Here is a 22,998-nt window from a genome sequence, read left to right on the forward strand (position 1 = left end):
AGCGGCGGCTCCTAGCAACGCGCGGGGCCGCGGACAGAGGCCTGGCCTCCACTAACGGCCGTGGCGCGGCACTCTGGGAAATGTAGTTTATCTCGGCGTCCCCTGTTCCCTAAGCCCCGGCTAGTGAACGGACAGAGGACTACAACTCCCAGAATGCCTCGCGCCTGGCCTTTCTCTTCCAGTCCGGCCAGTGAGAGGTTGGCGTCCGCGGGGCTCCGGGGCGGGAGGCCGGCCGGTGCGAGCTGGGCTCGAGGGGCGTCTCGACCAGCGGCGATGGCTGGGACAGGTCCCAGCGGCTGCGCCTCCGCGGGGAATGGCGCGTAACCCGGGGCGTTTCAGGGGCCGGGAAGACAGTAGGCCGCGTCGGGGTTGAGCTGGGACGGGTGTGCGGAGCGGGTGGCGCAGGGAGGGGCGCGGAGTCTCCGGCCCGAGTGGGTGATTCGGTGGGGCCCTTGCTAGGGATCTTTAAATGCCTGGCACGGAGTTGGCTCTGCAGGTGCGATGACGCGATGGTACTTTGTGGCACTTTGACCGTTGCAGACTTCTCAGAGATTCCCCCGTCCTGGGACTCCAAGACGGAATCCCCTGGAGAGGCAGAAGCTATGATGTGCTAGAAGACAAAACGTGTTTGGCGTAGGTCGTGAAAATTGCCCTTACAAAGAAAGAGAAACACAAACATCCGGAGTGGCCAGTGCACAGTAATCCCAGATGAATTTTGCATTCTATTAACAGGACCTGCAACGCCAGACAAATAGAGATGATCCCCTCTGACTCCTTTCTTCCAAGGCTTGGGAAGGTGGGTCTTGGTAATGCCCAGGTGAGGGAAGGAGAGAGTGACACTCGGAGTGAAACACTTGGCTGTTAATGGATTAAGTCGGATTTGCAGTTAACGTGAAGGGAAAAATTTCCACAGTCTGTGAAAATAGTGTCAAGGAGTAACCAGCGCTCACGTCCACTCTTTGTGCTGAATGCACAAATGTAGTCATGGGTGTTGCCTGGGAATGGGTATTGGCCAATAGTGCCAGGCACCCACCTCCTTTCTCAGATGGGTACCTACCATCTCCTGCATCCTCTTTCAGGGGAAGAGATGGGGACCCCTGCATTCTATGTGAGTAATCTCCAGGGCTCAGAAAGCTCACTAGGTCACCCAGAGCACGTTGCTTCTCATCTAAGTAGCTTTTTTTCCCTATAAGGAATTTTTATTGATGGAACTAGATTTTAACCTCTTGAATGGGTAGAGTCAGAGAAGCCTTGATGGGCCTTGGACGCAAGCACTGTTAAAGCGACATCACTTTTAAGCACCCAGTTGAATTTTCTTCGTTAGTGAGGATGAGCCTGATGTGGGCAGAATTCAAATGAGCTGGACAGCGCTGTGAACAAGCTACAAGCAGCTCCCATAGCCTCGAGATGGTAGGCAGAATGCAGACTCTCCCCTCTACTTCCACCTCCAAGGTCTCAACTGTGTGGAGAACTTTAGGGGCTGGGTGACAAGGACCAGGATATGGTCCCCAGAGAAGAATGATGGGAGGTAGAATTGATACCAAACTTATTAAGAGATGAGCAAGCCTTCTGAGCCTCCGAATGGCCAGCCGGAAGCATTTTTAAGTGTCTCTTGCTGGTGTTGAGAAGTCAGGGATACAGAAGAGGGGGAAGAAATCTTCCCAGTCATGTTACATCCTACCCAGGAGGGTTTGCATGTGGCATCTGGAAATCAGGGAAGAGGAGAGACTTCTGCCCACCGGATGGCACCAACAGTGGCATCCATTGCTGATTAGTGGTGGCTGTTTCCATGGTCTGAATGAATCTATTCTCAGAAACCCTGGGAAAGTATAAAGAGCTTCTGTCTCTAAATGCCATTGGTTCTCCTTTTCCTCTGGCGACTTGGCAAAAGGCAAAACAATTTATTCCGTATTCTTGGTTTCAGCCACATTCACTGCTTTGATTTTGTTAATGTGATTTGTTTTTCCAATTTTAGGCGCCAAAGACCAAGAAGGGATTGAAAGGTGAGTGGAAAAATGGAACATCACCCGTAACCCAAAAATAATTCCCAACCTTTCATCCAAAAATAACTAGACATGTCTGTATCTAAATGTTTTTGATGTGAGTCTTGTCGGTTTCCCCATGATTGCACAGGAAGCTTAGATCTTCTAGGGAACTAACTCCCTGTGCTGCCTATTGGCCCTCAGAGAAATCCAGAAATAGGGCTGGGGCTTGGAGAAAAAGTCTTTGTCGGGCTCTGTAGCCAGAAGTACGTGGTTGGTGTTAAGGCTAATAAAGACTTAAATAAGGTTTAAGCTTAAATAAGGTTTAAGCTGGATGCAAGAATAATTCAGTACTTGTACTTTGGGTTTCCCCCACGGGCCCCCTTTGGAAAGTGGCCAAGGAGATGTATCTCCAGACCCATTCTGGGGCAGGGAGAAGTCTCAGATGAAAGGACACGAGGAAGCCATTGGTGTGAAAGAAGCTTGTGTATGCCTAGTAGTGTTGGACACTTTTTCCCAAAGAAGTACATGGGGCTTTATTCAGAGTCTGGAAGACTGCCATGTTGGCCCGTAGAATGTAGGCTGTCCTGAAGATCCTCACCATCATCCTTTGAGAAAGTTATCTTCAATTTCTACCCTGGGGTCTTTCAACAAGGTATTATGATCTGTTGCCAGAGAGCTGGGAAATGTGTCGTGGCCACTGAAGAGAAAACGGGGCCCCAGTCCCAGCATCTGAGCGCTCTAATGTTGAGGAGTCTGGAATTGGGATGAGGTCTCAAGACGTGAGGCATGTTAAGGACATTCTTCCTTCTTCCTAAAGTCTTGACAGTTCCTTTTCTGTTCCAGGCTCCATTGATGATGTCCTCAGTGACCTCTTAGGGGATGAGCGTAAGTGCCCCTTCTCCAGAATCCCCTGAATTAGGCTTGTTCTTTTTTTTTTTTAAGATTTATTTATTTATTTGAGGGGGGGCGGAGAAGCAGAGAGAGAATCCCTAGTAGACCTCCCAGTGAATGCAGAGCCTGACTCAGGACTCCAGCTCATGACCCCAAGGTCATGACCTGAACCTAAATCAAGAGTCAAACGCTTAACCAGCTGAGCCACCCTTGTGCCCTTCTTTCTTTCTTTTTTTATTGAAATCTAATTCACACAAAATTCACTCTTTTCAAGTGTACAGTTTGCTGGCTTTTAGTATGTTCACGAAGTTACACAACTATCACCACAGTCTAATTCCAGAACAATTTCATCACTCCCTAAGAAAGCTCCGAGCCCATTAGCAGTGACTCCTATTCTCCCCTCCCCCAACCCTAGACAACCACTTCCTCCCTCTCCTTCCCGTGTGTTTGCCTGTTGTAGACGTGTTGTATAAGATGGAATTATGTACTACGTGGCTTTTGCATCTGGCCTCAGTCACTCACTGTGGTGTGTTCCCATCATCCACGCTGTGCCGTTCCTTCCTTCCTTCCTATGACTGGACGCTGTTCCGGTGTGGGGATGGACCATGTTTTGCTGATCCACTCATCAGGTGGTAGACACCTGAGTGGTTTCCACATTTGGGCCAGACTGTTATGAATGATGCTCTTAGGAACAACCAGGTTCACGTTTTTGTGTGGCCGTATGTTTTCAGTTCTGGGGGGATGGTGAGGAATGGAATTACCTATATGGTAACTCTGTGTCTAACTTTTTGAGGCACCACCAGGCTATTTTCCACAGCCACTGTACCATTTTGCATTCCCGCCCACAGTGGATGAGGGTTCCAGTTTCTCCACATCCCTGCGAACACTTGCTAATTTCCTGTCTTTTTGATTATGCCCATCCTGGTGCGTAGACAGTTGCATCTCATGGTAGCCCTTTTTTTTTTCTCAAAATTAAATTTAATTAGTTAACATGTAGTGTATTATTAGTTTCTGAGGTAGAGATCAGTGATTCATCAGTCTTATTTCACACCCAGCACTCATTCCATCACGTGGCCTCCTTAACACCCACACCCAGTGACCCCATCCCTCTACCCCCCTTCCCCTCTCATTGCAGTTTTGTTGTGCATTTCCCTAATGACTAATGATGCTGAGCATCTTTTTCATGGGTTTATCAGCCATTTGTGTCTCTTCTTTGGAGAAAGATCTATTCAGATCCTTTTTTAAGCTGAGTTATCCTTTTACTGTTGAGTTGTAAGAGTTTCATATGTTCTGGACACTAGTCCTTTACGCTCTGTGTCCACGTCTGCTGTATTGAGGAGGGGGCTTCCGGGTTGTAGAGAGCTCACTGGGGACAGCCAGGCTGAGGATACCCACCCACCCAATCCCGCCTGGCCCCGAAGAACTCACGGAGCCAAAGCCTTGGGTTCCAACTGAGAGCTTTGGGTAGTGGAAGTGCTTCATGGGGTTGGGCCCTTTGTTTGGCCCCAGCTGGAGATGTTTCTTAAAGAGCTTGGTGGGGAATTTCAGTCCTTTTCATCTGCCTCCAGTTCGCTAGCCAAATGGCATCATTTCTGTTTTCTTTTTTTTTCCAGTGACACTACCAGAGGAGCCTGTTAAACTGGCTTCACGTTCCCGAGATGCCCAAGGCATAGCCCAGGCTCTCCCTTCTTCCAGGGCTAGAACGAAGTAAGAACAAGACTGGCCTGGGTGACTGTGACCCCTTCAGCCCAAATGCTCTTGCCTCCGCACCCCCAATTTCCTCTTGTGCTCCCTGTTTCTCCCGCTGGTTCTTCTTCCCTTCTCTCCGTTCCTGGCCTGTGAAGGAACCTGAGGGGTGGAAAGAGAACTGACCAGGGGTCAGAAGTCCTGGCTGCTGGTCCTACATCCACTGCTCACTGTGTGATCTTGGGTGATTCCTGAACCTCTCTGAGCCTTGATGTTCTTATCCTCAGATTAAGAGGATTGGCCTAGATTGGTGGCTCTCTGATCGTTCTCTTTTTTTAAGATTTTTTTTTTAACTTCTTTTTTTGTGAGAGAGAAAGAGAGACAGCATGAGCAGCAGAGCGAAGGAACCTAGCAGGAACCAACGCAGGCAGGGCTTAATCCCAGGACCTCAGGATCATACCTGGGCCGAAGGCAGACACTTAACAAACGGAGCCACCCAGGTGCCCCTCAGATTGTTCTTCTAACAATCTTCTAAAGTGCTCCTGACAGTTGAGAGATAAGAGGCGGTTTTGTGAGCTCTCCGACTCCCCACTTTCACCTTGGCCAGTGCAGTTCTGTTTTACTCTCTGGTCTGTTGTTTTTAGCAATTGTTTTTCCATCTTGTGGCTATTCTCTTTTTTTGAAATACAGTTGACATCCAGCGTTAAGGTGGTCTTAAGCGTACCACACAGTAATTGGATAGGTCTATAGTTATGCTGTGATCACTGTAAGTGTTAAACAGATTGTTTTTCACGGGGCTTTACTGCTTTAGAAAATTGAAAATCTCTGCATTAGGCGTCCTGTGACATTCCTTCGAACAACCCTGTCCCATTTCCCTGGAGAAGTCTCCCAGGTTCGCTGGGCTCTAAGCCACCTTCCTTTTTTGGAATCAGTGCCCCCAGGGTGCAGGTGGGTGCCAGTTGTGCCTCTTCATAGGTCCCTCCTGGAAGACTATGCCTTCAGCACCACCCCAGGCCTGACGGGACTTGATGCTGAGGTGAGCCTGGTCCACCTTCCTTCCTGCCCTCTGCTTATCCCCAGAAACAATGAAATGGGGGTGGTAGCTGGGAGGTTGCTCACAACAAAGGTTTAGAAGTCTCTGCAAAGCCAGTGTTCTTAAAATAATACCCAAGGGCTGCCAAGTGGACCCAAAGTGGACTCCATGTGCTTTTCCTTCCTGCCAATGAGATGAGCTAGAAAGTAGAGCCCCCAGCAAGTGTTAGAGCCTCAGGTGTCCCCTGGTACTGTGCTGGTAATCAGCTCCCCTGCCATCCAGTGATGGCGGCATAGCGATGGCCTATGATGGAAGGGTCTTTTCTGGTTAAGAGGGGCAGAACATGGCAGCGCTTTCTGGGTCTCCACGCCTGGTAGCTTTGACTTCTGATGATACTTAAGTCCCATATGAAGGCAGGACCTCCTCCTTGTGCCTCACTGGCTGAGCTGCCGTCTGCCCTCCTGGTAGCAAGGTAACAGGAGCTAGAGCCCTGAGCTTTGTTGGGCCTCAGCTAACGTGTTCTTACCCTCCCGTGGACATAGGTGTCTGACGTCTCAGATGCAGACCCACAGAACTTGCTCCAGACTCTGAAGGTACTGACCCAGCTTGCATAGTTCTGGGAGCAGGGGCGGGTGGCAGGAATGCTCTGTGTCAAGCATTCTTCTCCCCCACATTTTCCCCTTTACAATTTGTGTTTCTGGGCTCTTCGTAGTCAAGAGTGGCACTCATCCACGAGCTGCCACCCTTCATGTCCCTGTGGCTAGAAATCCATATTCCTGGTGTAGAGAGATGCATCCACCCGGAGACACAGTCATGCACCAGGCCCCTAGTGCAGTGAGGCTGGCTCCCACTCAAAGCCACCACAACGATCGAGGGGAAAGGAGAGACTATCTCCTCTAAAGTAGCTTCTTAACCATTCTCTGGGTTTCTCTCCACATCCCCTGCCAAGTCCCCTCAGTCCAGCTGTGCTCTCATTTGGATCAAGCCCCAAGCTAAGCTTGGCAATGGAATTTTAAGACATAAATTCTGTACGGTTTATAAGCTAATCCCCCAGGACTCAGGTGGCCTAGCTGGGGTCTGAAACCTTAGGTCACCTTTGCTCCCCCCGCCCTTCCGTCCAGCAGCACCCTCCTGCCCAACATCCTGCCTCTCGTCCCTTTTGTTAACCCATGGTCCCAGGCCGAGGCTGAGTGCTTGCTTCCAGCCCTGGGGCGGAAAGGAGGGCTAAAGAGTTGGAGCCTTCTTGGCTCCATATTCAGCCTCTCTAACCTCATCTTGAAATCACTCTTCCCCCCAGGGCCCAACCACTGGCACCCCCAGCCACAACCCTCAAGTCCTCTGATTCAGCTGCTGGTGGTTACTTTGAGTCTCACTCCAGAACCATGAGCTAGGCCCCTACCCCCAGCTCGCTCTGTTTCCCTGTGGTCTAGTTGTCTTTCCCACTCCTCATTTCCCTTGGTTCTCCACACTTCTGCCCCTGAGGTGCCAGGCGTCCTAAGTCCTCATCTCCTGATGAGGATCCGCATTTGGCAAGTCTGTACTGGGTGCCTTCCTCTACTGGCTGGGTTCTGGACCCTTCTTGCAGCCCGGCAGCGGTCCCTCTGGGAGTTTTCAATCCCAGGATCCTGCTGTTTTCTTCCCGCCATAGAGCTTCACTGCCTACTAAGCCTGTGCGAGAAGCTTTGGTGACCAGGTTTTAGTGAACCTGCTAGTAAGCGATGGTTGGGGAGCCATCCGAGCTTACCTGAGACTGAGCCAGTGGAGACTTTGTGCTTTGGCCTGGCCTCTCACTTTGTTCTGTAACTCTGTCAGGATCAGTTCCCCAGACCAAATCCCCATTTGTCCCCTGTGAAGTATGGAGGCAGGATCACCACCAGGCTGCTCGGAGCACAGGGGCGTTTAGCATCACTAGCTGAGCACCTGTAAGGACGTCTCCCTCCCTCCCACTTTTCCAGGATCTGGATGACATGGATGCCGATCTCTTAGGTTTGAAGAAGTCTAATCTGACCTCTAACAGAAGAGCTGCAAAGGGTTCTGGGAAAGAAGAGCTGCCCAGTCATCCCAAACCTGCCAGTATATTGACAGCCAGTGAGAAAGGTGAGTGGGAGAGAGTTCGTCAAGTCCAGGGACACTCTGGGGACAGGGAGAATAGTCAGAAGGTAGCTCTCATTCCTGCAGGTTTTCTCTGTCTGGGGTGGAGAGGCCATTTGAGAGTTTGTGACTGGGGAGGGGACAGCATCCTCCCTTCCTAGTGTGGGTCCAGTTCCTCTAAGCTCCACATGGCAGCTCCCGGAGAAACCCTTTGAGTTAAACTGAGGGATTTAGGGGGAGCCTGTGGACCTCCCAAGTCCATGACTGTGTTTGGAGTGACATGTGACTGGGGGGCAGGAGGAGACTCCAGACCACATTTCCCTGCCAGAAGCCTGTGTGAGAACCAGGGAGGTGTCAACCCATCCCACCTCTATCTCCATGGCCACAAGCTCTCAGCCCCCCAGGGAGAAGCACAAGCCATTCCAGGGTCCCAGTCATGGTGTGGCAGGACCTTAGCTGGGAGAGGCCCAGGCCCGTGACCTTGCCTTCTGTTTGCTTCTTGCAGGTGATGCCACTCCTGCCAAGAAGCCCCCTCCCTCTCCCAACAACTTTGGGCATCAGAACAGAAAGTTTTCCTTCAAAGGTACCACAGGCCCAACCGTCATGCTTCTGGGACACTTTAGTTTTGAGGGTGGAGGAGCCTGGGTAATGCTCACTTGCTTGCCCAAGGTCAGGTTGCCATGTGTGTCAGAGGAGGAACAGACATCTGGTGCCACCAGTTTAGCTCCTCAGGAATTCATAGAGGGACTGATGTGTTGGCGGGGAGATTTGGGTAACTTATTTGTAGGAACTCTGTTTTTTTTTTTTTAATTTTATTTTTTTAAGATTTATTTATCCATTTATGATAGAGAGAGAGAGAGAGAGAGGCAGAGACACAGGCAGAGGAACAAGCAGGCTCCATGCTGGGAGCCCCACACGGGACTCGATCCTGGGACTCCAGGATCGCGCCCTGGGCCAAAGGGAGGCGCTAAACCGCTGAGCCACCCAGGGATCCCCTTATTTGTAGGAACTTTGAAGCCAATTTATAAGCTATAAGAATTCCCTTCCCTCTTCCAAATACATGAATGTTTTACTTCACTTCTGATGCCTGATGGACATTTCCAGAAGGCTGTGCAGACAGCAGAGTCTGGAGGCCCATAGGCAGGCCCAGGGCCGCTCTCCGGCTCCCTGTCTCCTTGCCAAGGCTGCTCTGTGTCCTCTCGATGCTCAGTTGCCTGTTCATGTATTCGAGTAGCTAGAAATCTCCACTGGACCACACAGGGCTTGTTTTCCTGACCAAAGTATGCAGTCTGACCTGTGCTTTCCCTTTTGGCCCTGAGACTTGGAAGACCCCTTGGCGGGACTTCTCTCTGATGATGAGGAAGGGATCACCAAGAAGCCACCTGGGGCAGCGAGTAAAGTGGCTTCTGAAAAGAGCCCATCCCCAGTCAGAGGTCAAGGTAGGGAGGATGAGCATGTCGTTCGTTCTGGGCAGATGCAGTTGGCACAACCAGAGACTCAACCCGGCAGGTACTACAAGTCCCAGATCCCTGACCAAGAGATTCCCAGTGTCTCAGAACAGGGGGTGGGGCGGGGGGAGTCCAGTCCTGTGGGCAGACCAGACATGTGTGCTTCCTGCTGCCACAGCCAGGGGTCCGGGTCTCGGAGAAGCCCCCCCCCAAACCCCACCCGCTTAGACACCACAGTTGAGGGCATTGTGGGCTGTGGGCATTGCGCCTGGTGTTCTGTCTTCTAGGTCCATCTATGCCTCTAACTCCCGGGGACACCCCGGTCCGAAAGAGAGAAGAAGTGCTATTTGATGAGGAGGATGATGTCATGGCCACCCTGGGGTTTGCAGACAGCCCCACGGCAGACAGGAGGCAGATGGGCGACCAGTAAGGGTCCTTATGGGTGAAGAAACCTGGCCATACAGCTGCTCCAGGTCCAGGGAAGAGCTAGAGGGCGGGCACAGTGAGGCCCCGCAGGAGCACCTGCCGTTCACATGTACCTGTGTGTGTCCCTCCTGCAGGGAAGGGCCCCGTTCTGCTCGCTCCAGGCTGGATGAGCTGCTGGGTCTGGGCACTGCCACCAAACTCCTGGCCCGCCCAGGTACTGGGGAGCGTAGAGAATTCAGGCTGGACAAGAAGTACCAGAGGCCACAGGGTGAGGAAGCTTGCGGGGCAGGGGAGGTGAGGTGAGGGGCTCCCAGACCACGTTTCTACCAGAACCCCTAATAAATAAGCTTACATCACAACACACATTATCGCAACTGAGATAAAAGTGTCACAAAACAATAATTACCATGTTCGATATTCTGTTACTTTGTATTTATGTGCTGTTGGATTTTTAAAAACATTGGTTGTGACTCACTAAATTGGTTTCTTGACCGGCTGGTAGGTCACAGTTTGAAAAAGGTCACTCTAGACCGGCGTTTCTCAAAGTGTCAGCCCACGGGCCATCTGTTGAGAATCGTTCTCATGGCACACACAGCTCCCCAGGCCTCATCTACAGGATGTCTGGGGCAGGACCCCACCAGGGCATTTTTCACAGCTCCCAGATGATGCCCAGAGTGCTGGGTCCTAAAACATTGAGCTCCCACCAGCACGGCACCCCTGCTTCCCCCAGAGCAGCTTCACCTTTATTTACGTGCTGACACATCAAGCTACCAGTTTGGGTTTTTTCAACAGAGTTCTACAGCCACAAGTCTGATTCCCTTGCTCTTGATCACGGGATTCTTCCTTTACAGACAAAGAAGATCCCTGGAGTGATGAAGACTTCACCTTCGGGGACTACCAGCCCACCATGGGCTCCTGTGAGGGCCGGCAGTGTCGCCGGCAGTCGGTCAGGTAAGCGGGGCCTGCAGGGAGGCTGGCCTTGGGAGGCGCGTGCCCACCAGGAAGGAAGAGGTGCCCCAGCCTCCCCATCCCCATCCTGCCGACAGTTTGTTTGGGAACCACACATATGGGGCCTAAGGGTGGTGCAGGTGCAGGAGGAGGGTGGTGGCACAGTCCTGCCCTTCCAGGCTGATTTCCTTCCAGCCACCTTGGAAGGAAAAGGGGGAGGTAGCCCCAGCCCCACTGGGAACCCCTAAAGCCCTAAGCTGCAGAGGTCAGCCGATCTCCCTGAGGAATGTTGGGTCCCAGTGTAGCGAGACCATGAGCCTTCAGTGGCTTCTCCGCACCATGTTCCCCAGGAATGGGCCTGGGATCCAGCATGGTGCCTGCTGGCGGGCTCATCCCTGAGTGCAGCAAAACATCAGGTTAGCGGATAGGATTTTCTGAAGTTGGGAGTTTTTCTCCCAGTCAATATTTGGAAATAGTTTCAAGCCGATAGAAAAGTTGTAAGGATGGTGCAAAGAACTCCCTCCAGCCCTTGGCCCAGAATCTGCGGTTGTTGATATTATGCCATGTTGGCCTTATCAGCCTTTCTATCTCAATAACCCTACATGCACATTGGCATTTGTTCCAGTCCTGGTGTGTTCTTGCACCTTGGAACCTGCGGCCAGTGGCCAGCAGCACTTCTAGATAGCAGCTAAATAAACAGGTAACACTGTTGATAGAAAACCTAAAACTACTCGATCCAACTGATTTTTCTCTGGGCGTGCACACCCGTGGTTGTAATTCGGTGCTGTTAGCTATGGATAGGATGGTCACCTGTTCACGTGGTGGAATTCAAGGTGCCTGTGTTTGCTGGCCACTGCTCTGCCGCCCGAGCTGGTGTGGGCACTGTGCTCGCTGGGCGTCAGGCTGGCTGCGCAGAGCCCTGGGCACCTCTGACTCCTTAGTGCAGGCCTCGTAGTCACCCCAAGCAGTGGAGGGAGAGGCTGGTCAGGGGGATGTTTGGAAGGCCTCTTTGCCCTGCCTTAGACCCCCCTCCTCTCTATCTTAAAGTAGGTTCCTAGCAGAAGGTGGCGCAGACCCCAAGGGAGAACCAGACTCAAAACAGAGTACCCTAGCGGCCTCCAGCCCCATCCACCCTAAGAAGGGAGGAGCTGACTGGTTGGGCCTCAAGGATGAGGACCTGCTCCCTCCCTCTCCCACCGGAGAGGCAGAGGCGCAGAAGGGAGGCTCAGCACTCTCCACATCCTCTGTGCTCCCTCCCAAGAGCCAGCACTCTGCCCCAGGCCGGCACTCTACCTCCCCTGGACTGCCCTCCTCTTCTTCGGGGGCCAAGCTACCAACTGGGGGTGCAGATATCCTTGCCAAAGCCAGTCAGGCCTCCAATCTGGGAGCTTCTGAGAAGAAAGAGGAAGAAGATTGGCTGAGTCATGCCTTGTCTCGGAAGAAGTCCCAGGATCTGGCCAGAGAGGAACACAGTGAGGCCTCTAAAGGCCAGAATCTGGTGGGGGCAGGAGGCAGCCCCCCTGCCAGCAGGTACGGGTTGGGGCTGCTATCTAGGGCAGGGAGGGCAAGGCCAGGACATGAGGGGCCATCTCCATGCCTCATTTAGGAGTGCCAGCCTGTACCGCCTCTTAGCTGTGCCTCTCTACCTCTCTGGACAGAGAGTGTCTGGCTCCCCACCCTGGCCCAGGTGCAGACAGGAGGGGATCTGGAGGCTGTAGACAACCCTGAATGTCATGTGGACAAGGGCTGACTTGATCAGCCGGGGACAGAGGGCACCCTTATGTGATGAAGCACAGTCATCCTGGTGCCTTAGAGCAAGGGCCTTGCCCACAGTGCCCTTGGGGTCACAAAAGACCCAGCACCCAAATTATTGGTGCCTCTGCTGGCCTGAGCTACCTACAGTACATGACACATGCTCATGCTTTGGGGGAGTATTAGAGAAGACAGTGGCTAAGAGGCAACTCCTAGGGAAAACCACTGTGAGGCAATCCTGTGGGGCAGGACACCAAGTGGCCTCTGAGGGTAAGAGGGCAAAAGGGACTAGAAAGACTGGGATTGTTCAGAGGAAGTGGCAAGATGCCAGGTGGCCAGAGCGAGAAAGAGGTGAAGTAGGCAATTGTGTGATAGGCCAGGGACATCACCCAGCCCCAAGGGTGTGAATGAGGAGGGTGGTGTTGACCTCCATCTGAAACTAAGTGGAAGGCTTCCCTTTGGCCCTGAGAGTCCGTGGTGGAAACCACGGACTGGAGAAAAGAATCCAGAGGGAACTGGACCTGGCAGGAGAGTGAGCAGAGCCCCAGTCTAACTCAGCAAAGCTATGTGGGCCAGAACAAGGCCTTGAACTGAATTCTGGTATCTGTAAGGTGTGGATTGTCATTCCTTGGGCTGTCAGCAGATGGTCAGTGCCCCTCCACTGTGCCCTGGTGGGTACTGGAAGGCCAGGGGTTCAAACTTGGGAGGAGAAGTCCCAGGACGGGATGATGGGAACAGGCTGAGGGGAGGAATGGTGAGCAACTTCATGCTCAGGCCTTGTCCCCACCCAGCTATGGTGAGCCCGACCTGAACCTTCTGCTACCTTTGCTTTAACATTTACTTCCTCAGCCAACCTGTTATCAGCGCGCAGGAGTTCGAGCAGGCAGCCACTGGAGAGCCCTCAGGAACAACAGCACAGAAGCCACCTACAAGGCCCACCACCTCGGGGTGAGAGGCGGGGTTGGGCCTGCGTGGGCCTCCTTCCTTAGAGATGATGGGCAGCTGTGCTGGGCTCTGACCTGATCAGTTTGGTATATGGTATTTGATACCTTGTGTCGGGCCCATGACTATGGGGACCTAAAGCTGGGCCCCATCTCCCTTTACCCAACCAAGACCTCACTCTTAGTGAACAGCCAGCCACCAGGCCTTTCCAGTCAACTACCTGTACCTGTTTTCCTTTCCTGCCCATGCCAACCCTCCTCTTTTCTGCCTGTGTTCCTCACAGGAGGCTATTCACCTTGCCACCACTGACTCCCCAAATCTCTGTGTCCTTAGGTCCCCTGTGACTTGGAACCGGGCTGCCTCGACCCTCCCTGTAGGTGACCCAAAGAAGGGAACAGCCCTTGGAGACCTCTCCAGTGCTGGTTTGTTTCCTACTTTGTTTGATGCTTTACCTCTGGGTGGGGAAGAGGCACTTTGAGCTTCCTTTGGGGTCCTGGAAGGTGAGTAGAGCTGGACTCCCAAACACACAAGAGGTGCTCTTCGGGCCTCCTGCTCATTTCTCTGTCGTTGATTTTCAGAGCCCGCAGCTGGTCTCCCGAGGTCCCAGGAGCCCAAAGGGCCTTCTCTGCCCACCCAGGTAGGCAGGGTGGACAGACAGGAATGGGCCTCAGGCCCATGGAGCAAATCTCCCGTGCTCAGAGGCAACAGCTATAGTTTGACCCAATAGCCTACGGGGAGTCATGTGTCAGGATATCTGACAGCACTTCCCCCAGCACTTCCCTCAACTTCTAGCCTTGCCATTCTCCGGCAGAGTCATAGTAATTTATCAACTCTGGGAGGGAATTAGAGGTGGCATCCACAGGGGAGGTTGGGGAGCATGGAGCCAGGAATGGTCAGAAAGTAGGGCTGCAGATGTCCCGTCATTCTGTCTAGAAAGCTGCCTCCATACTTGCTGTCCACTGTTTGCCAGCTGTGGAAGGTAGCCAGTCACGCCTGAGCCCAGCAGTGAGGAGGCCACAGAGACATATTCCCAGGAACCCAGAAGCACCTTTGGAGGTGGTAGGGGGTGGGCAACCTGCAGGAAGCAGAGTAGCACCCAACATTTGGTCTGGAGGCCTGGCAGGAGGACACTACTGTCACAGCTGAGATGCTGCTGGGGCTCTGCGGCTGGTCCAGGGATCTGGAACACCTGCTGGGGAAGATGTTCTGAGGGGGGAGCGGAGACTCATTCTAACCAGACTCAGTGGGGAGGTACAACAGTTGCATGACTCCAAGGCCTCGTCCTTGGCCTCTTGGTGTCACGTCTCTGTCCCCATCTGCAGCCACAGGTCAGGTGCAGGGCCTGGGAGGTCCAGTGAGCTAAGGGCCAAAGGTAGCTGAGCTTCGCTGAGTCCCTGTCCCCTGGGACATCTCCCACCCTCTCCTGCAGCCTCTGCTCCCGGAGGCCCTGGTGCAGAGCCTGTTGCCAGGCACAGAATACCAGAGACAGCTCCTGGCCGCACAGGTGCAGCTTCAGAGTGGCACTACTGAGCTCCAGGCTGACCTTCTGCAGAGTCAGGCCCGGCTGGCAGAGCTGGAGGCCCAGGTGAAGGGCAGAGGAGCCCCGGGCTGGGGTGCAAAGCTGAGACGGGAAGGTCTCCCTCTGAGGGCCCGAAGGCTTCCCCAGGGAGCCCCCCTTGCCACCCTCCCACCGTCTCCAGGTGCGGAAGCTTGAGCTAGAGCGGGCGCAGCACCAGCTGCTGCTGGAGAGCTTGCAGCAGCGGCACCAGGCTGACCTAGAGCTCATCGAGAGTGCTCACAGGTACCCCCCAACTCCTCCCATCTGGGTTTCCCAGGCCTCAGGGCCTGCCCTAGCCAACGTGCTCCGAGAGGCTCTTAGGTATCTCACCTCACTCACCCTCTGAGCCCTACAACTGTGTTTTGTTGGCAGAAGCCGAATAAAGGTGCTAGAAACATCATACCAGCAACGGGAAGAGCGGCTACGGAGGGAGCATGAGGAGCTGTCAGCCCGGTATCTGTCTCACTGCCAAGAAGCTGAGCAAGCCCACGCCGAGCTCACAGCCCAGCACCAGCGTCGCTTGGCGGCTGCCATGCAAGAGAAGGACCAGGAGATGGAGCGGCTTCGGGAGCTGCAGCGGTGAGGGCGAGCCCCAGGGCAGGCAGGCAGGGGGAGCTGGTTTGGAGGATGGCCAGAGGAAGTCCGTTACCCGGAGACCCCCCAAGCCGTGGCTCAGCAACTGAGGCGTGACCCCTTCCCTTCCATGTGAGGACGAAGGCCAAGCACACTAACCCACCCACCCCCCTTTGAGTGGAGGGCCCATACTCCTCCAACAGCAGGGCAGGGGTCCCTGGCTGTTTAGGTTAATCCCGGCATCTCAAGGACCTAACTCAACACAGGTCAAGTCCTTCACCCACTGACGCTCTCCAGTCTAGTGACTAGATCGACCTTGGAAAGGGTTTGCACTTTTGCGCTTGGTGAGTCCATCTGATTGCCTTTCTAGATGAGAATGGAACTAAGAACAGGTACATAAGGGAGCCAGTCGATGTGTGCAGAGCAGATTTTTTAACACTTCCCGGATTGGCCAGACAGAAGAGGCTGTCCACACACCCGTCTTTCCTACTGTGTAAAACATCCTTTGCTAAATAACAGAAGGAGTTTCCCCATTAGAGTGGATGTGACATTGAGGCCCCAAGACACATAAGGATGAGGAGCCAAGGAAGCAGAGGCAGTGCCTGGAGGAGAGAGGGAGGAGGAGGAGAGACGCCAGGAGCGCTGATGGCTGAGCCCTCTGCACGGCTCTGCGTACATGCTCACTGCGCCGCCCCCCACTGCTCTCAGGGCCTCCATCCTGGAGATGCGCAAGGACCACAAGGAGCAGCTGCAGCGGATGAAGCTGCTGAAGGACCGCGAGATCGATGCGGTCACCAGCGCCACCTCCCACACGCGGTATGTGCGGCATCCAGGCCCTGCCCACCCGAGGGGCAGACCCACGGCCCGGGGCCAGGCTGACCCAGTACCCGCACCCACCCAGATCCCTGAACGGCATCATCGAGCAGATGGAGAAGTTCTCCAGCAGCCTGCACGAGCTGTCCTCCCGCGTGGAAGCCTCGCACCTCACCACCACCCAGGAACGGGAGCTCGGGCTCCGGCAACATGACCAGCAGCTCCGAGGTACCGGGTGGGCCCCAGGTCCTGCCCCTGCACCCCCATCGCACTAGAACAGTGGGTGGGTGCTGAGTGCCCCATGGCCCCCCCAGCGCTGCAGGAGAGGCTGGGCCAGCAGCAGCGGGACATGGAGGAGGAGCGGAGCCGGCTCCAGGAGGTCATCGGGAAGATGGAGGCGCGCCTGAACGAGCAGAGCCGGCTACTGGAGCAGGTGGGCCATCCTCCTGCCGGCAGGGCCTGTCTCCCCAGCACCCCAGGGGTGCCGCCAGGGCTCTCCTTCCCACGCGTCCTCCCCACCTTGCCCGGGTCTGTCACGTTCATCCATCCCCCGAAGCCGATGTCTGCTGAGCTCTAAGAGCTGCACGTTTCAAGTCCTGTATATCTTTTGTATAGAAGAGCAAGCGCCATTCTCTAAAAAAGTCATTCCTTTTCTTTCCTTTGTACTAGATTATAACGTGATACATTATATTGAAAAAATTAAAATATGATTAGCAACAAAGGAGCAAATTAAAAATTACCCACTAGCCAGAGATAGCCACTGGGGACCTCCCATCCGTCCCATAGACATACTGACCTGGTGTGTTTGTTTCATGAACCATACGTATTCAGTTATTTGGTAACTATTTAGGCCCCTGTCTCGGGCCATGCTTGTGTGTCCCCTAGTCCCCTGGCATACACCGTGTCACACCTGCCCTGGCACACTTGCCTGCTTGGTGGACGGGAGACAGGCAGGCAGAGTGCAATAGCTGGCACTCTGGGGAGTGGGGCCGTCCGTGGCTATGCTCCGGCCCTGTGAGGGCTATTTCTGCACCACTAGAACCTTGAGGCACTTCCTCCCCAGTGGCTGGGCCCTGGCAGCCCTGCTCAGCACCTCTCCTTCTGTACCTCTCTGGAGGCTTTTGTGGCCCAGTGTGGGAGAGGTGGGCGGGTTGGCCCAGCTCCCCAGGGCATAGTCAGACCTGACCGGGGCGCAGAGGGTGCAGGTGGAGCTTCGAGGACACATGCATCCTTAGCCCTCACCTGGCCCCCAGGAGCGATGGCGGGTGAATGCCGAGCAGTCCAGAGTTGAGTCCACGCAGCGCGCTCTGGAAGAGCAGAGGAAGGTCATGGTCCAGCAGATCGCCATGGAGCGGGAGGAGCTGGAGAAGGCCAAGGTGAGTGCAGCCACGTGTGACCCCTGCCGTAAGCCTAAAGCTGCTCACTGTGTGACCTCACCTCCTTGTCCCAGAGTGCCTTGCTGGAGGAGCAGAAGTCTGTCATGCACAAGTGTGGGGAAGAGCGGCGGCGCCTTGCAGCCGAGTGGGCCGAATTCTATGCACAGCAAAAGCTGAGTAAGGAACGGGCCGAGCGTGAGGCAGAGAGGGCACTGCAGGTGGACACCCAGCGGGAGGGCACCCTCATCAGCCTGGCCAAGGTAGGGCCCAGAGCCTCCAGGGCAGCGGGGTGTTCAGCAGCCCTGCCCTTTCCTTCCCTGGCTCTTGCTGCTCCTCCATCACGATGCGTTTGCTTAGTAAAGAGTCTAGAGATAACAAGAGTATAGAAATGAAAACAAGAATCATATAATGATAACTTCTTTGATCGTCCTAGTGCTTTATACACGTGCTCTCATTCAATCGTCATCACATTCTCTGACTTAGATATTCTAGAAATGAGGAAGCTGAAAAAAAAATAAAAAATAAAAAAAAAAAAATAAAAAAAAAAAAATGAGGAAGCTGGGGTTTAGAGGAGTTGAGCCTCGGGTGAGGGGCAGCCCTGAGGCTCGGTCCCCAACTCCCTGACCCATCCTTGGACCCCTTGACTCATTCCCCCCACCCCCCGAGTCAGGGTGGATCGGAGCCACGGAACCAAGGCAGGGTAGGCCAGTTGAGGCAGGGGGGAGTGGTTTGCTTTTGGAGGGGAGACTGCAGCCAAGTCTTTGCTGTCTCTCCAGGAGCAAGCTGAGCTAAAGATCAGGGCCAGTGAGCTCCGAGCCAAGGAGGAGCAGCTGGCAGCCGAGAGGGAAGCCCTGGAGCAGGAGCGACAGGAGCTGCGGCTGGAGAAGGAGAGGGTCAGCACTGCTGCCCTGCGCACCAGGCTCCGCGCTGAGGAGGTGGAGAGCATGAGCCAGGTGCCAGGCAGCTCGGCTTGGGGGGCAGAGGGCACACATGACCGGGCACCCACCCCAGCCAGCCCAGCTGACACTGCAACCTCTCTGCAGGTCGCCTCAGAGAAGTTCGAGGAGGGGCAGCGGGCCTTGTGTGAGGCCCGGCAGGTGCAGCAGCAGCAGCAGGCTCGACTGCAGCTGGTACAGCAGCAGCAGGAGCACCTACGACAGCAGGAGCAACACATGCACCAGGCAAGGCTCTTCCCAGCTCCCGCCACCCCCACAGCCTCCCCCAGTTGCCCGCCCCCACAGCCACATCCTCCTCTCTGGGGTTGGGGACAGGAGCATCTGAGTCTGGCTCACCAGAGGCTGCGGCTGGACCGCATCCGACAGGACCTGCCCTCCAGCCCCATGGTGCTCCTCCCCAAGGCCCAGGGCCCTGCAGCCTCCTGCCTGAGTGGTAAGTAGCTTTCCAAGGACAAGGATGGGATGTGGGCTGGGCTGGCCTGATGGGGGCAGTGCCAGGGGTAGCTCCCCTCCACTGCAGTTAGGGGCTGTGAGAGTCTACTCTCTGGTCCCTTGTTACACCGAGTCACGCGTGTTCCTTAGGGAAACCCGACTAAGAGATAAGGGAGAAGAAAGCTGCTTTGTAAAGTGTCACTCTCGACCTCACTCTCTAGAGAAAACCACTTTTAACGTGTTGGTGCTTAGCATTCTATGCAGCGTGTGTATTTAAAAAAAAAAAAAAAACTGAGATTAAAAAAAAAAAAACCTGAGATCATCTCATGTTTTCTACCTTGATTTTTTTCATTCAGAAATTTATGTATCAAACAGGTTTTCCCATCTGTAACGAAGCATTTAACCGTAATTCTTAATCAGCATCATTGTCCATTATGTTCCATGCTTTTATTGATTCCCTACTGAGTGGTTTTTTGTCACTAAGATAAACACCCCAGTGGAAATGTTGGTACATACACCCCTATACCTGTGCCTGATTATTTCCCTTGAATAAATTCCTAGAATTGGACTTGCCAGGTAATATCCCATGAGCATTTTCAAAGGCTTTTAAGAGTTGGTGGAAGCGCCCAGAAGGTCGGCACAGTGGTTGCCACCCATGGTAGTGAGAAGGCTGTGGGGAGGAAGCTGCAGCTGTTCTGCTGTCCCACTGACGCCACAGCCCCTGACTTTCTCCTTGACCTTTGCAGCCATCGTGGCCCCCACTCCCACCGTCCCCCAGGGCATCCAGCCACCCACCGGCCTGGGCCCCTCACATCTCCACGCCAAGCTGGTGCTGCTAAAGCACACAGCAGAGCAGGTGAGTGTCCCGAGCAGAAGCCAGTCCCAGCCTGAGCCGCCCACACTGCCTGGGCCCCGGGCTCCTCTGCCCACACTGGCGGGAGGCAGGAAGGACCACCCCAGGATAATAGTGCAGATTTCCCAGTGAGCCAACTGAGACCTGTCCTCCAGGCCTGGTTCTGTGGGCCGCAGCTTGCACCCATCCATCTTGACTGAACCTCACGGTAGCCCTGCGACCCAAATAATAGCTTCATTTACGGAGCACTTCCTGCATTCCAGGCTCCGTTCCAGGCTCCGTGCTGGAAGCTGTCAGTGTGGTGCCAGCCTCCCCCCAATCCCCCACCAGCCCTATAGGCAGGTAATGCTATGGTCTCCAAGTGTACAGAGGTGAAGTCATGCGCCAATAGGGGTCTCACTTCATTGCAGGAGTAAGTGCAGAGGGGGGCCCAGAGTAAGGGGTCTTATGAGCCAGCATCCCTGTTCACAGAAGTGGGTACAGGAGGGGGCCAGGGGTGACTGCTCACCCAGATGTGCCTTTCCAGGACCGTGACTTCTTGGAGAATGAACAGTTCTTCCTGGAGACCCTGAAAAAAGCCTCCTACAACATGACATCCCATTCAGCCTGAAGGGTGCCACTGGCTCCTCAGCAGAGGCCTCCAACCCTGCAAGGCTCTCCCACCAGCCGACTGGCTGCTGGCCCCGAGGAGGGGGTGCCCGAGGAAAGCTCTACAGCGCACAGGGCCTGATTCCAGTTCCTCCTGGGGACAGGGTGCAAGTGCCTCCTGCATGCTCCAGCCTCTAGGGCCTAAGGAGCAGTGGCCTCTGGGGAGATGTGATGCTGAGAGTGTCTCAGCCCCAGGAAACTACCAGCCACAGCTTCGTTCTCCAACATCCCAGCTCAGATCCATCCCCCAGACTCCCAGCTCAGATCCGAGGGTCTGATGGGCCCTGTGGACCCCTCCCCTCCTCAGCAGGCAGAGGGTTTGGGGATATTCTCACCTGAGCCTCTTCTGAGGCAGGGGGTCTTCTTGAGAGATGCTGCTCCTGCCCTCCATCCTGAGAGGCCAAGAGAGACAGCACAGGCTCTCCTCCCTAACTGGGACATAGAGTCAGCACATGTTTTGAAGTGCCTTCTATGCTCCTGACCAAGGAGGCGGGTGGTGTGGTGGGGGCAGGAAGGGCACCGTGCCCAGCCAGGTTTTCCCGTGCCATCTTGTGCTCTCAGGTTGACTGGCATAAACTCCCTGCCTCATTCCCAGCTGCCTGAGGCCCTGACCAGCCCCGCACGAACACTGGCCTGTCACTTCTTGTGATTAGGGCTTCCTGGAGGCAGGACTGAGACTGACTTAGGGTGTGGGGAGGGACCAGAGAGAGGCCTCTCTGTCCTGTTCACCTGATATGAGGCCACAGCAGATGGGAACAAAGACAAGGGAGTGAGGGCCCCTGCCCCAGGAGAGTAGACTGTATGGGGAACCCCACGGGGCCTAATCCAGGCTGCCCACCCCTAGGAAGGCACCTTTGCACTTTTCCCTGCAGGGGCGCCAGGAGGGGGGCGGAGGCTTGTTCCAGCAAACCCGAGACAGATGGACTCCACTAGCATGACCATGGTTACTCTTGAAGCGGCTTCCCTCAGCCAGTGACTGGTTACCTTCCACTGGAGGACAAAGGGCTGAGGGGGTATCAGCAGGCGCAGTTTCTCTCCTCCTTCAGAACAGCCTTTAGAAGGATCTTCATTTACCAACAAGTTCCAGCCTTCACCTTGGACCCATTAAACTGCTATATTCCTAATGACTGAATTGTTACAATTTGCCATGACTCCCGAGGGTTTATACTTATTTCTTAGTAGTGTTCACTCTCTAGCGCTGTTACTTGCTCTAAAGCTGGCTGGTGCTGGGACCTTCCTGAGTCTATACCCTCACTGGCTGTCTCACAACCAGGAGGAGGGTATGACGACGAGCCCTACCTCACCCAGGAAGGGACAGAGGCTCAGGGAGATTAAATCATCTGCCCTATGTGACAGCAAATAGCAGAGCCTTCTCCTTGAGCAGATTCCAAAGCCCTAGGCGCTCAGCCACCTCATTCCACTGTCTCCTTCTAGAAGAGCACGCTGCACAAAGTGCTATCATGAGGTACGAGATCTCCAAGCTGCTGCTCGGGATGGTGCCTACACTGAGGAGGGAAGCATCAGTGTCTCATTGTCCCACGTCCCATTCCGTGAGAAACCTCATGAAGCTCAGAATTGGGTCCTTCTCTCCACAGACACCTAAATAACTTGTCACCTGTGTAAAGAGCGGCAGAGCTGTAAGCACGGGCATTGACTTAGTCCCCTGATAGATAGGATCAGCCTGCAGGGAGACCCACAGGGGCGAGCTTGGCCTTCAAAACAGAGAAATGAGTGTGGAATTAGAAAGCAGGTCTGTAGGGCCTCACCTTCAGGGCAGTGAGTATGCACTCACTGTTCTACACAGTAAGACACTATGTGTGTGCTTTATCTTTTTTAAGATTTTATTTATTTAGGGACGCCTGGGTGGCTCACCGGTTGAGTGTCTGCCTTCATTCAGCTCAGGGTGTGATCCTGGAGCCCCTGGATCAAGTTCCACATCGGGCTTCCTGCAGGGAGCCTGCTTCTCCCTCTGCCTGTGTCTCTGCCTCTCTCTCTCTCTCTCATGAATAAATAAAATCTTAAAAAAAATTTTTATTTATTAGAACGAGTGGGGGAAGGGGCAGAGGGAGAAGCAGACACCCCTTGGAGCAGGGAGCCCAATGCGGGGCTCTATCCCAGGACCCCATGACTTGAGCCCAAGGCAGATGCCTAACCTGCTGAGCCACCAGGCAGGCACCCATGTTTGCACTTTAGAAGCCTCACTGTGGCTGCAGAGTGAATGCACTGGGGGGGGGGGGGGGCGGGGGTGTCAGGAGACTGTGACCCCACAGGACCTGATGCCTGGCATGGAAGGTCAGGAAGGGAGACATGTTGAAGGGGAACCCCAGGTTTCCGGCTGGGCAACTGGGTGGTGTGACTGGACAGCAGTGCCTATGAAGCAGCCAGGGAGAGACGCCCCACAGCCGCCGCGGGGTTACACTGGTACTTTCCTCAGTGCGACAGCTGCTCCGATCACTGCCCCCTGGCATTCAGGTGTGGCAAGGAGCTCACTGCTCCCCTTAGGTCAGCTTTGACCCCAGGCCACAGACAGGGCTACAGCTGGTTTGCTGCTCCTTTTCCCTTCAAAATAAGAAAAAAACTTGTCAAG

General features: G+C 54.4%; 1 protein-coding gene across 26 annotated transcripts; it reads left to right on the top strand.

Annotated features, from left to right (window-relative positions):
- The first annotated feature begins 113 nt into the window (after window positions 1-113).
- On the top strand, window positions 114-21,538 carry FBF1 (Fas binding factor 1). 26 transcript variants are annotated; one of them, XM_072746569.1, is made up of 31 exons: window positions 114-197; window positions 541-637; window positions 733-796; window positions 1,976-2,003; window positions 2,829-2,870; window positions 4,490-4,583; window positions 5,538-5,598; window positions 6,138-6,188; window positions 7,551-7,692; window positions 8,192-8,269; window positions 9,006-9,125; window positions 9,422-9,560; window positions 9,695-9,828; window positions 10,412-10,511; window positions 11,556-12,038; window positions 13,110-13,208; window positions 13,536-13,624; window positions 13,781-13,839; window positions 14,632-14,787; window positions 14,903-15,003; window positions 15,133-15,339; window positions 16,042-16,149; window positions 16,235-16,374; window positions 16,461-16,579; window positions 17,400-17,522; window positions 17,597-17,782; window positions 18,299-18,475; window positions 18,566-18,703; window positions 18,794-18,911; window positions 19,657-19,766; window positions 20,290-21,538. In XM_072746569.1, the coding sequence occupies exons 3-31, from the start codon at window positions 758-760 to the stop codon at window positions 20,371-20,373; spliced, it is 3,525 nt and encodes a 1,174-aa protein (XP_072602670.1). In that variant the 5' UTR covers window positions 114-197; window positions 541-637; window positions 733-757; the 3' UTR covers window positions 20,374-21,538. The 26 variants fall into 26 exon arrangements, 24 of the variants coding, with proteins under 24 accessions (XP_072602670.1, XP_072602678.1, XP_025855566.2 ...); XM_072746577.1 differs by having other exon boundaries at window positions 11,559-12,038; XR_011999504.1 differs by having other exon boundaries at window positions 139-197; window positions 541-633; window positions 17,597-17,699.
- The last annotated feature ends 1,460 nt before the right edge of the window (window positions 21,539-22,998 follow it).

Source organism: Vulpes vulpes, chromosome 2, assembly GCF_048418805.1.
Source record: "Vulpes vulpes isolate BD-2025 chromosome 2, VulVul3, whole genome shotgun sequence".
Classification (NCBI taxonomy): Eukaryota; Metazoa; Chordata; class Mammalia; order Carnivora; family Canidae; genus Vulpes; species Vulpes vulpes.